The sequence below is a fragment of the Ambystoma mexicanum genome, chromosome 2p (genome assembly GCF_040938575.1).
Source record: "Ambystoma mexicanum isolate Mex_15411 chromosome 2p, UKY_AmexF1_1, whole genome shotgun sequence".
NCBI classification, from domain to species: domain Eukaryota; kingdom Metazoa; phylum Chordata; class Amphibia; order Caudata; family Ambystomatidae; genus Ambystoma; species Ambystoma mexicanum.
The window spans coordinates 1,349,211,712-1,349,225,168 of record NC_090923.1 but is presented as its reverse complement, the minus strand read 5'-3'; the positions used below and the strand labels follow the sequence as shown (position 1 = coordinate 1,349,225,168).

At 43.6% G+C, this 13,457-nt stretch overlaps 1 protein-coding gene across 2 annotated transcripts in view; it reads left to right on the top strand.

Annotated features, from left to right (window-relative positions):
• Window positions 1-10,515, top strand: part of GID4 (GID complex subunit 4 homolog) — a 230,703-nt gene extending 220,188 nt beyond the window's left edge. Inside the window, exon 6 of one of the 2 annotated variants that reach the window (XM_069645708.1) lies at window positions 7,973-10,515. In XM_069645708.1, the coding sequence (XP_069501809.1) occupies window positions 7,973-8,036 (64 nt within the window). In that variant the 3' untranslated portion in view covers window positions 8,037-10,515. The remainder of the gene's footprint in view (window positions 1-7,972) is intronic. The other variant, XM_069645709.1, reaches the window with a different exon arrangement.
• The last annotated feature ends 2,942 nt before the right edge of the window (window positions 10,516-13,457 follow it).

Genomic DNA, 13,457 nt, shown 5'->3' with positions numbered 1-13,457 from the left:
ACAGTCCACAGGGATAAGGTAGTTCTGCGCACGCATCCCAGATTTGTGCCCAAATTCATCTCGCAGTTCCATGGGATCCGATCGATTGAACTACCTACCTTTTTCCAGAATCCCACTAGCATGGCCGAAAAAAGCCTACACACACTGAATGTACACAGGGCAGTCATGTTCTACCTGGAAAGAACTAAACCACTGAGGAAAAGAAACCAATTTTTCTTGTCAGTGTGAGCTGGTAGAGCAGGGGATCCTGTCTCTAAATCGGCTATCTCAAGGTGGATTGTCAAATGCATCACACTATGTTAAACTCTTGCTAAGAGAGAACTGCCCTTCAAGCCTAGAGCACATTCTACTCTGGGAACTAGGGCATCCATAGCATTCATTGCAAATGTTCCCCCTTGAGTCAATTTGCAAAGCGGCAACCTGGTGTTCTGTACACACCTTTAGAAGACACTATTGCCTAGACGCTCATTCTAGGTCTGATTCTCAGGCGGGACAAGCAGTGTTAAGGCATCTCTTCTCTACTGTTCCTTCTCACAAACCACCTCCAACTCCGGGTACTGCTTGCTAGTCTATGCACAGCATGTGATTCTATGCAGATTAACAAGCATCAGAAGACATGCATTACTTACCGTAATAGCATTTCTGATGATTGTATCTGCTTAGATACACATGCGCCCGCCCTGCCTCCCTGATCGGGGTGGAAGGAACATAGACGTCTTACTACTGCCCTCTTCATCATGTAGTCACTATAGCCTTGGGCTCCCTCATGACAGAAAAAATACAATCGGGGGGACCTCGGCGTGTGAGGGATTTTGGGTATACTACATGTCACAATAGGGATAGTGTTAGACATGCCTATGCCGACGTCCCCTTTCAGTCACCGAAAGACCAGATGCAATACTCGCGGTTACGACTATGTCGACTATATGCACAGCATGTGAATCTAAGCAGATATAATCAGAAATGCTATTACAGTAGGTAATGCATGTCTCCTTGTGGCCATCACGTCTGGCAGGAGGGTCAGTGAGATACAGGCCCTATCCTGCAAACAGCCATACCTGACTTTCCACAAATTGAGGGTGGTGCTGCAGCTGCATCCCTCTTTCATGCCGAAGCTTCAGTTGGAATTTCACCTCAATGAGCCTTTGATGTTGCCTGTTTTTTCCCATAGCCTTCGTCACCGACTCAAAGGGCCTTGCACTCGCTGGATGATGCTTTTGCCGGGAAGTTGTACGTGGCACGCACAAGGTTTTCGAAAGACTTCAAAGGTGTTTGTCAACCTTGGTCCTTTGCACCACGGGAAAGGCCTTGTCCAGGGCTTCAATCTCAAGGTGGCTCTCTGGCTGTATCGTGCACAGTCTTCAGTTGGCAAACCGACTGCTGCCCAGCCGTCTGAGAGCCCACTCCAAATGAGGGATCGCTGCAACAGCGTTACCAGCTGGTGTGCCCCTGCTGGACAGCTGCAGGGCTGCTACGTGGAGGTCCACCATGCACACCTTCACAAAGTTATACTGCATTGACTGGGATTCCAGGGAGGAGTCCTGAGTCGACCAAGCAGTGCTATGCAACCTGTTCGCTTGACGCGAGTCTGTTCCAGAGGTAAGAGTTGATTGCGAGGAGGGTTGTTGGTGAGCAAGCTTTTTGTCAAGGGGACTTGTGGGTACATATAAACCTGGAAGACATATGTTGGAGGGATGTTTTATTTTCGGGTGGAATGTTATTTGTGGGTTCTTTCTCATATAAATGAAGTTATAACCATGATTTTTCATCATGATATGGCCTTCAGTGGATCGCACTAGTTTGTAACCCTGATTGGAGGAAGGAAAACTTGGAAACAACCACCGTCCCTGAGGCACATATTGAGCTGGCTCTAGGAGATATTCCTGTTGGGTTGACTTCCTTTGTGTTTTGGTAGCCTGTTAATGTGATGTAAAGTGGCAAAGTACTAATGTAATTTTAGTTAGAATGATTGTGTTTTTTTGATATGTGCAAGTGTGGAATTTCTTTTGAAATTCTACCCAACTAAATCTGTGGTGTTTCAATGTTTGATTGGTTTGCAAGTGCTGGGGGAGTGACACTGAGTCTGATTAAGTAACCTTGGATGGATGTCTTTTGGTGTGAAATTTCGGTGACATCCTTTCTTTAGTCTAAAGTGTGTGGAATGTGTTTTTGATAAACGATGCAAGCCTAACCTATGTCTTTTTAAAATTCGAATAACTACATAAAATGTATTTGATCACTTTGGTGGGGAGTGAATTGGTGTTGGGAAGTGGGTGATTCACTATTGCCACCTTTTGGCAGAAGGTCGAATTGGTCCTGAGATTTAATCTAGCAATGATCTGTTGCTCTCTGGTCGTTTTGTATAGCAGGGTCTGTTATTTGTATTTTATTTGCATTTATTTTTAGTCTGCTAAATACGTGCTCAATTTTGTGTGGTGCACATGCATTTTAATTTTACTCCAGAGCGGGCAGGCAAGTAAAAGGGCCACGCTGTGGGTGCATTGTGCTAACAGCCTTTCATGCGTGCCAATTCTTAGACTGGCAGAGGCATCTGGACCTGTCTGCAAGGCATGGACTTCTGATTCTTGCGACAATGCAATAGGCACAACAAGCCTCGACTGCATTGTGTGGCTGTTTCATTTGAAGTGGGGTGCAGGGATAAAAGGCATGGCGGCGCAGGACTCATGTGCCAACAAGAAGTCTGGGCGAGATACAACAGCTCTCGCTGTGAAGGGGGACGGGATGGCCCTTAGTCCGCACTGCAGCCCCAAACCCATATCCCAGCAGGTCAAGTTAGTGTCCCACACATGCCTGGATCCAGAAGTACCTGTTCAAATGGAGAATCAGCCTCTCTTGGTTTAAATAATAAAAAGGAGGTAACGAGGGGACAACCTCTGAAAAGTAATTACCCCATTTGCATTAATATGCCCCCAAGATAGTGGCCCTCTCGAAGGATGCCCGAGGGAGTCTGAACGAGGTGGTCCGGGGGGGTGGGTGTCTTGTGAACTTTAAAAACAATCCCACACCTGCCCCATACCTGCCTATGGTGTATTTCCTTTATCCAACTACCATTACGTGGCCAAAAATATGCTTACAAGGCTCCAGAAAAGTGGTTGCCACTAGATGCTTCAATTACAGTAGCCACAGCTGCAAAATCCCATCAAGAACCTGACTGCAAGGCAAATCTGGACATATTGCTGCAGGCCAAGGCAGCTGAGCAGCTTTCAGCAACAGCGAGTAAGACCCTACTGTTTGCGACGACCAGAAGGAAGCCTCTTTCACAGCAAGGAAACACTGAGCCTGCCCCAAACCACGGGACCGCTCCGGAGAAACCGAGCTTGAAGCTACAGGCACAGCAGCAGGCTGGGGGCACACAAGGCCAGCTGAGGTACTGCAGACGATCACAGGAGCTTTTCTTGAAACTGACATCTGTCCGCAAATTCGCAGGCACCGGCCCAACGTTAAAAGCTCCCCGCCTGCAGGCACCAGGATCAGGGTTCTACCGAACTCAGGAGGAACTCAAAAGCTCCAACAAATATTATTTTGCTGAATTTATGCCGACAACAGGCTGATTAGATCTTGGGTGCAGTGGGCTTTTGAATATTTGACATTGCCACAAACCACTCAATAATATTGCACCAAAACATAAGGTAACTTGGACCTGCAGTGCACACTAACCTTTTGTCATTTACTTATGGCCCATAATGATATAAATGTGTCCCAAAGCACTTTTCTGCACATTCCCTTATCATATTCCCAAAGCGTTAATGTTGGATAGGTAATTTTCGGCGGCACCAGCTGCCCTAGTCATCTAGAAAGTAGCTCCTGGTAGCTGTTTTCAAGCCAACCAGAGACTCCTATGTTATAACATTAACATATAAAGTGGCAAAGTACAAATGTAATTTTAGTTAGCATGTTTGTTTTGATAAGTGTGGAATTTCTTCTGAAATTCTAACCAACTCAATCTGTGGTGTTTCAATGTTTGATTGGTTTGTGAGTGCTGGGGAAGTGACACTGAGTCTGATTAACCGTGGATCAATGTCTTTTGGTGTGACATTTCATTGGCATCCTTTCTTTAATGTAAAGAAAGCGGGATCACCCATGGATCCCTGACATCTACAAATCAATCCTTGCACAAGGAACTACACCAGAATACTACAGAAACCTCCTAAATTTCTCTCACACAGGAACCGTATCACGATCCTTCAAATCAGCATATATCAAACCGCTTTTAAAAAAAAAACACGTGGTGATGTGGAAGACCGCCAAATACAGACCAATTTCAAACATTCCCTACCCAGCAACACTCCTAGAAACTTGCATATACAAATGATCCCAAGAACATGTAGAAAAACACCACTTGCTACACCAAGCAGGTCTGTTTCTGACCCACAAGAGGAACAGAATTGGCACTACTATCCATCTGGGACGACCTTAAAACAAACGCAGACTCCAACACAACCTCGGCTCTGATTCTCCTCGACCTCTCCACAGCCTTCGACACAGTAAGCCATAACACCCTAACCAAAAGATTGGAAGATATAGGTATAACGGACATTGCACTACTCTGTATTAAATCATTCCTAGCAAACAGGACAGAAACCGTATGGATAAAACCCTTCAAATGTACTCCACGAGTTAACGACTGGAGTACCGCAGGGATCCTCGCTATCACCACTATACTTCAACATCTACCAGACTCCAGTAATCAGAATCTTCAAAAATACAAAATTACATGCTACAACTACGCAGACAACACTCAAATCATCTAAAAAATCGAAGACACACAAGCCAATCACGGAACCCTAGTTGAGTGTCTAAAAGAAGTCTTTAACTGGATGAACGCCAACAAATTGAAAATCAACAGAGTAAAGACAGAAATCATGATTATCCACCTACATTCCCTGGCCGAAGGAAATGGGAACCGCACCACACGCTCTAAGGTAGTGAAAAAAACGGAGTCCTGATGGACAACACCCTAACCTTAGAACCACAAACGCAATAATCAAGAAATGTTTCTTCCTCCTTCACACAAGAAGAAACTTGCGTTTCCTCTCCTTCACCCACAAAACACAATTGTTGCCCTCATGTCAAGAATAGACAATGCAAACAGCCTCTACCTCAGGATGCCAGAATACCTCCTGAAGAAACTACAATGCATCCAAAATGCAGCAGCCAGACTCCTCTTCAAACTATCCAGAAGAAACCACATCACTCCAGCACTAAAACTACTACATTGTCTCCCATTCAAACATTGCATCACCTTCAAAACAATGTGCATAACTCGCAGGGAGCTAATTTCCTACAAAAGAAAATAATCTACAAGCCAACGAGAGTCTTCAGATCAAGCAATGAAATCCGCCTGGAACCAAACCCATGCATCAAGAAAAAACTAGGAGGCTCCTTTCTCCCACCTGGCTGCAGAAGAAATAAACACCAAAGACCACATACAATTCAAAAAACTACTAAAAACCTTGCTCTTCAACACTGCAGAATCAAATTGAATCAACTAAACAGGAAACACAAAGAACAGGTTGACAGAATTTAGGATGGCACAAACAACACCAAGGAAGAACTAAGGGAAACTCCTCCAATTACAAGAGAGACACTAGGGTGCTAGGACACAAGTGACAACCCCACGAGGACCGAAATTAGCATCCCTGCCCAACTCCATCCAACAACCTCTCCCACTCCATGAACGCTACCAAGTGCCATATTTGGATGGAATTGTGAATATTAGCAGTTGCCACATTTGGACAGCTATGAATAATGGCAGGTGCCTTGTTTGGATATAGTTGCGAATGTTGGCATGTGCCACGCTTAGATGGTATTGTGAATGGTAGCCTGCGTGAAAAACTGGATAGGATTGCGAATGTTGACCATTGCCACATCTGGATAGAGTAACTATTGTTGACCGATGCCGGGTCTGGATGGCATTGGGAATGCCATGGAGGCCAGATTTGGATGGAATCGCGAACACTAGCTTGCCTCACATATAGACAGGTTTTTTTAAAAAAAAAAAGTCAAAAGGTGCGCAGGGGCCGAATTTGGACACAGTTGTGAATATTGGTGGGCATCATATATGGAAGGGATTGTGAATATCGGCAGGTGTCGGATCTAGATAGAAATGCAGATATATTCACGTGTCACACTCAGAAAGAATGTGGAAATTTAGCACAACACTTCTAGACAGCGAAGCCAATAACCAACCCACTAACCACTTCACCCCTCTGCATATACCTCAAACTCTAACCAAACACAACCATAACACTATAGCACAACAAACTTCACTACACCGCAACAAAAAACAAATCCCACATGGACTCGCACATGACTGCTACCGATCGGAAAACACCCCAAGCCCAGCTAACTGTGTTAACCGGGCTGAGGCTGCCAACGACGCATCACTGCTCTCTTGCACTTTTCCCGCTTATTCCCACTTCCTCACCCCCTTTCCTTTTCAGAGCGGCCAGAGCGCAAGGGGATAGCGGTGGTGATAGTGCGTGGTACAAATCCTTTAACATAACCTAACCAGAAGCCTGTAACCTTTGGCTCTCGAATGTTGTGGACTACAAATCCCAACAGTCCTGGTCTAAAACATCTAGAGAGCTGCAGGTTGCGGACCCGTTGCAGGGGCAAAGGTCAATTGAACAAAATGAATAAAAGAAAATGTCTGTTTACACCTGAAAAAAGTTGTCAAATATTTTTGAAAGGGGAAAACGCTGAAACATACAGAAATGGTTTTAAAACACTGGAAAAACACCCCTGGAAGTATTTTTTTTTTTTTACAAAAAAGGAATCCTAATTATAATTAGCTTATTTATAAGAAGCTTAATATCCAGAGGGTTCTAAGCACAGATCCAGGGATCGAACCTGTGTTGCTCCGTGCTGTCTTGCTTCCAAGACTAGCACGTTGCCCCCTGAGCTATCCTCCCGAAACACATTGATGGTCAAACAGGAGTGCAGTAGATGTGATGGGCATTGTATATGGAGCCCTGTTTAAGGGAGTGTACTGTGTTCCACTTACCAAAGTCGCTGCTTGGGGTCGATTTGTCTGAGATCCTGTGAAAATAGAGAAAACTGTAAATGGTGGTGATCTATTTATCAGCATAACCTGTGAGGAGGTATGTGTTAAGGTTCTCTGGACTGCAAACGTCCTTTGTATTTGCTCTAGTGTATGTCTGTCACTCGACCAAGAGATGGAAAACTTCAGTGGTGAGTTTAGTGCATGACAATTTAGGGTAGCATAGCTACTTGAGCCATCAGGATGAGTGCAACAGCAGTCTTTGCTGGATGCTAATGGTTCTGTGCTTTGTATCGTAACTTTCAGAATTGGTTTTGTTCTTCTGAACCTTACTATGCATGTGTTACATGTTGGATCTTAAGGTTGCAAATTAATTGAGTTGTTGCTTAAAATGAATTGTTTTTTGGCATACTGCGCATGTCCGACAATATCAATGCATTTTTTTGACTTAAAAGCTTGAATGATGTGATTTTTCTAAATGTTTGCAGTGTTCACTGCTTCACTCTAATTAGTTAATTCTTTCAGCCTCTCTGAAAAGGCCAATTTTCCTTTTTAAGCCATGTTTTTCAGCATAACAAATTGATTTTGCAAATCTGCCTACATTCGAACACTTGTGCCAAATGTGTTGCCTGCCACATTTGGTGTACTTTGAACGACATTTAGAAGAAATCCTTTTACCTTATTTTAAGAATTATGTAATCTTCGCTATACTGCCACTACACCCTAGGTTGGAGATAGTCAAAATAAGATTATGAAAGTGCCTATGATGGAATTACAGCTACCCATTGCATATAGTGGACAGCTAATAATTGGACATTGCCTGCTTCCCAGTTGAGTAATGAATGGAACAAGTCATTGAAAGCTTTGTTTTCTTAAAGGAATGTTCAGCTAAGTTCCAATATACCTTCAACAAACCTTCTGTAAGCCTTTGATTTTGTTTCTTTATAGGTATCAGTCATTAAATCTAACACATGTACCTGAACACAGTGCACCAATCTATGAATTCCGGTGACGACGGCACAGCAGAGGAATGCTAAGCCCTATTAAACTTGGCATGGGAGGGTGCAGTCAGCCAAGAGACCCTTGAAGCCGTCCTAAACCTGCCGGGCCTGCTGCTCTCCTTCTGTTGAACGGACTAGGAAAAAAGCATGAATGTTAACAGTGGAGCCCTAGAGCATGGCCGGTGGATCTAGATCACCCTCCAAGCACCAGTTTCCTTTTTAATCTGGGTTTTAAGATACCTTCTTTAACAGCACCCTCTTTTCTTGTTCTTCCTCTCACCAACGCCTGTCCACGTTAATCCTGGCATCAACCGTGGTGTGTTGTCTGTGTGTGTTGCACAAGAGGAGTTGTTCAACACTTTCATCAAACCCTTTTTGGGTATGTAAACAGGAAGGAGTGTTAAATGAGGGTTTCGTCTCTTGGTGGTTGGTAAGACACTATGTGAGCAATTGAAGCAGAAGTGTGGCGTGCAAAGGCTGTTTTCTAAAGACCATTGCTTGGCCTTCAGGGCTGTTAGTTGGGGGGTGTTTGCTGCTAGTGTAACAGGGGCTCTGAATTGGGTGGTGGGCATCAGCCAAGAACTGAATCTTCGAACAGGTCAATAGCCACTCGGTCTGCAGTACGTTTTCTGTAATATGCTTCAGGGCCACCAAACACCATCTTATGGAAGAGGATACTTCTTCCATTCTGTTCTAGTTTAGGATTGTTCCTAACTTGATGGTAATACTTACCTAAAAAATACATAGAATTCAAGAAATCAGAGTTTTATTATAAAGTGATTTTTATGGCTCCTTTAAGAGGATCCCTTTGAAATGCACAATGATTCTCAATTGCATTTTGCTGTTTTCACATTGAAAATAGTGAATGTCAAACATTTTTTCTATATATAAGTATATGTATATTTAATCTACGAATAGTTATGAAAGTCACCCTACAAGTGTTGCACCCACACTAAAAAATGTCTACAGTAGATTTAGCATTTCTACTGCTTATGTTGCTCTACAAACATCGATGCTTGGTATTACCTCTGATAGGAGAAGCCGTTTCTGTCTTTCCAATAATATTGGATTTTGAAATGCTTAAAATACCATGTTAAAGTAACTCGGCTTGTGTGCCAAAGTGTTGCTTTTTATTATTTCACCTCTGCATCAGTTCTGTATTTAGCAAGGTAAGGTGCTGGGCTGCTGTGGGAAATGAATTAACTTGCATTTTCTGGCTGCTATAAAATGTATGTGTACGTTGGGTGGTGCTTCGTTTTTAAACACAAGATATGAGAGGTGTGGTGTACATGTGGATTTATTGAAGCTTGTGGGCTTGCAGACTACAGAGCAATATAAAGAAATGCAAATCCCAACACCAGTACTTGTATTTTTTATTTTTTAGTTTATGGACTACATCTTAAAAGGATGTTATTTAGTATGCCTCAAAGGAAAGTGTTTGCATCTTATCTTTTTCAGAATCAAAAATGGGGAGCTTTGTCTTTTTCCACAGTGTTACAAAATCAATAGCGTCTGATCAACGGCAAAGATGTACGTTTAACCTGCACCTTTGTGGGAAATGGCATACAGAAATGACTACTGTCTCTAATTAATTTCACTTGTATATGTATTTTTAGAGTTTGATCTCAAGAGATTTGCTGATTTTAGCTAACATCTGCATGCAGATGTTTGTCAACACTGTCCTGGTTTTGTGCTCATCAGTGACATGTTTCTCTAAGGAGAAGCAACAGGAAGTTCGAACGGGCTGTGTGAATTAGTTGTTCTCCAGCAATAAAAAAATCTATATTTGTGCCGACTTCTAATATGGCCACCGTAATGGGCAGGGGCCTGTCATTTATTTTTCATGCAAAAAGTACTTTATGCTAAAATGTTCATCTTCATGTCGTTCAGCAAACGTTCTATGTGCCTTCCATATTCTGTGTGCACCGTTTTTACTGATGCTTTCAGCAATCTCATGAGTTTCTCATTATGCAGAATATTTATATATACATTCACACATTCTCAATTTGCTTTTTTTTAAAAGTTTTTTTTTTTCAATTAACCACATCTCATCACTGGGTCTAGGTCCATATAAATTGTTGTGGTCTGTCTGCTTCAGTGGTGCGTGATCTCCAGGAAGAAGGTAGTACTTCCGAGCATTTGCCAGCTAAAATCCCAAATTAACTGCTAAATATCTTTAACAGTGTCTACCTAGTTGGATTTGTCTTTAATAACAAATGCCATAAATGAAAGAGGACTTCATTTTTTAAGAGATTTCTTTCGTTCTATATCAGTTTCTTAAAATGTCTTTCAAAAATCTAATTCTATTGTTGCCCTCTGGCAAAAGAAAGTAATGAAAATGAGGATTGTGCAGTCTTGCCAGAACATGTTTTTTCTTTTTTTGGACAGTCGTTATGAATATTTTCTCTTTGGAATGAAAAGTATGTATTTGGGTGGGAGATGTATTTTGCAGAACTGTCAACGTCCAAATAAAAGTATTGCAGGAGTTCATTTGATTTCACTTTTTTCTTTTGCTGTACATGTGTGGTTTTTAGCCCATTTTTGGCTTTCTGCAGCCACACAAATGAATTTTCACTTTCTTTTGCTTCTGCTTGTCCTTAATTTCACAATGCTTACACCACATATTGCACATGATTCACCTCTAAGTAAAATACAGATTGCTTTTAATTATTGTAGCAAAGAAAGAAAGAAAAACAATCCCTGTATAAAGGTCTGGGTGTTTGCAAGATCAGAATAGTCAGTTTAAAAGTCTTTTGGTGGATCCTTATTTTGGATTAATTTCAGAAAGTCGGACACATCAAGAGGAAACCATTGCTAGATTATATAATTCTCTAGCCACTACTGCACTGTGCAAGCCCCTGAGCTTCCTCAAATGGGACACAATTTCTCATGCATTCTTTGCTCCCACAGACTACATCTTGGTCATTTCATCTAGGTTGAAGTCTTGCTTCGGAAAACGTTTCTGCCATCAACAGACTGCACTCTGGCTCCATGTCAACTTTGCAAGCATTGTATGAAGTTGATGTTTCAGTGTGTCAGATCCTCGCAAATCCCTGCATGATGCCTTTTCTTGGACTGTCATGATGACGACAGTCTCCCGCCAGTTGGCACACTGTTATGCTGTTAAGGAGCAAGTCACAAAGGTATTTGCCCATATACAAACCTCCAAGTCACTGGCTTAATCTGTACCTTTGCTTTCTCAGTGGGTTAAGACTTCTCTCTGGAATCCAAAGGAACCAGCGGAGCCTCTAACCTGTGTAGCTGAACAAGACCAGAAAAGGGGCAATAGGGGTTGCCCACTCGGGGATTCCTCTTCCAGACAGCACTCTATTCTAAGAGTTGCCTTCTGTGAACCTCTAGGGCCTCTTTTCACTGGTACCATTCCCCACCAGTGTCACTGCCTGTAAAGCAGTGCAAGACATTCAGAAAGGGAAAGCTAAAGATGTTTTTGCAAGGTGACAACGGTGGGTGTATGGGCCCCTTTGTGCCTTCAAAGTACAGCAGAGGCACCTCTTGAGCCCAACATTGCATGTCAATGAGCTGTATACAGGCCTACAGTCCCAGTGTATTTTAGCTGTGCTTTCTGGCATGGTAGCCCTGATGCTTATTGGTTTAGCACGGTTTGTTGTGGTTCCTCTGAAGAGACATAGAGACAGTCTACCCCCAGCTTCCAGGTCGTAATTCCTCTCCATATTTGAGCAGATCTTTGGTGTATGAGGTTGTCCTGCATGTTTATTTGGGGCATGATTCCCATTCTAAAGACTGTGGGTCTGTAGGTTTAGGTACTCTGAATCTTTGAGCCGGACAAGGTTTTGGTTAGCTTTGCTCCTGACGTTTTGGACACTCATGCCTGGACATTCTCCTGAGCTGGTGTTCATGCAGGCAACTAATTATGGTAATGTTGATGGTACCTTCCAGAAGTGTCAAAGCAGTGGGGTGCCTGGGAATCTGCTCCCTTGGTCCACAAAGTACAGTAGCAACGCAGATATGATAGAGGGATTTCTCTAAGTAAGCTCTCCGTTTTAATGCTGCGTTTTGAGCTGGCCCCAGCTGTGTGGTTCAAGTCCGCCTTTGCTATATCCCCAAACAAGGACTTTAACAAACACCACACCGCTTATTCATGCAGTGTTCCTCTCCAGTTGCCCCCAGGAGAGCCTGGCTGTTCTGGCTTCCACAGCAGAGGTCAAGGTTGCAACCTTTCTAACCTTGCTCCCTGAAAATGCGAGTATAATATGGATGCCCTACGGGGTTAAGAATTGGTAGGAGCTATGTAGCTTTGACTTCTAGCTTGAAACCAATAGTTAACGGGAGGTACTTTTGTGTCTCCAGGCCAACTGGTGCCTTACAAACCTATGTATGTGACATAAACATTTGAGTATTTGAGATGATGAACAATGACGCATCTGAACATGGGCAAAAGCTTTGTTTGCTTCTCCTGTGGAAGTAAGGTTTGTTGTGTGCTCTCTCATGGTTCCCCAGCTGCAGCTCCTGCCTACTGGGTGATGCCTGACACCCAGTAGCTACTTTTAGCAACTGCGCATTCAATCTTAATTTCGGACCCTGCCCTAGTGTGCAGGGGTTTGTTTATTGCATCCTCGCAAACTGCAGGAGGCGGCAGGCAGTTATCCCCCTGAAACGAAGGTAGTTGTCCATTTGATGGACAGCATGCAGGCTTATCTTGCAGTTGGGTGTGGATACAGCTCTACGTGGCCTGTTTGAATGGCTAGGGGGGGCTGCACTTGGATAGCCACTCCTGGATTTGAATACTGGGATGTGCCTGATGGACAAGCAATGCTCATTGACATGGCATTTATTGGGGCAAATCTCCTTGGATCCAAAGCGGGTGAATCTCCTTGAAAGGTAAAGGTGTCCAACACTATTGCCAAGACACTTGGACTGATTGGCAACAGCCTTCCCCATCTTTGGCTAGGAAACCGCCCCGTCCATCCCCTCCTTTCAGATTTCTTCAGGGTGCAGCAACAGAGGGGTTACCTCATTCATGTAGAGGCAGCAGTGCACCCAGAGCTAAAGTATCCACCCTCCCCCACCCCCTTCGACTTTGCACCCCTCCTGGTCCAACACCTTCATTTGGACTTGAAGCTTTATTCACCAGTAGCTTGGGAGGCTGTCCCTGTTCATCCTGGGGTGGATGTGAACTGCCTTTGCTGCTCTGGGCCTTACAGGACATTTCTCAGGGCTGCTGCATCCCTCCCCTGTCATCCTCCGGCTGATATTTTTCATGGAATCCATACAAATGTATTAAAGAAAACGGGAGAAAATGCTGAATGTGGCATATGGAGAAAAAAATGATCCTCAAGTGGAGCGGGGGCTGTGGGGGTGTCCTCCCGCTTCCATAAAAAGGCAAGCGGGGGACAAGTGGTTAAAAAAAAAGGACCCTGTGGTGCCAGTTCCCTTCTTAGTGCGTGAAGGGA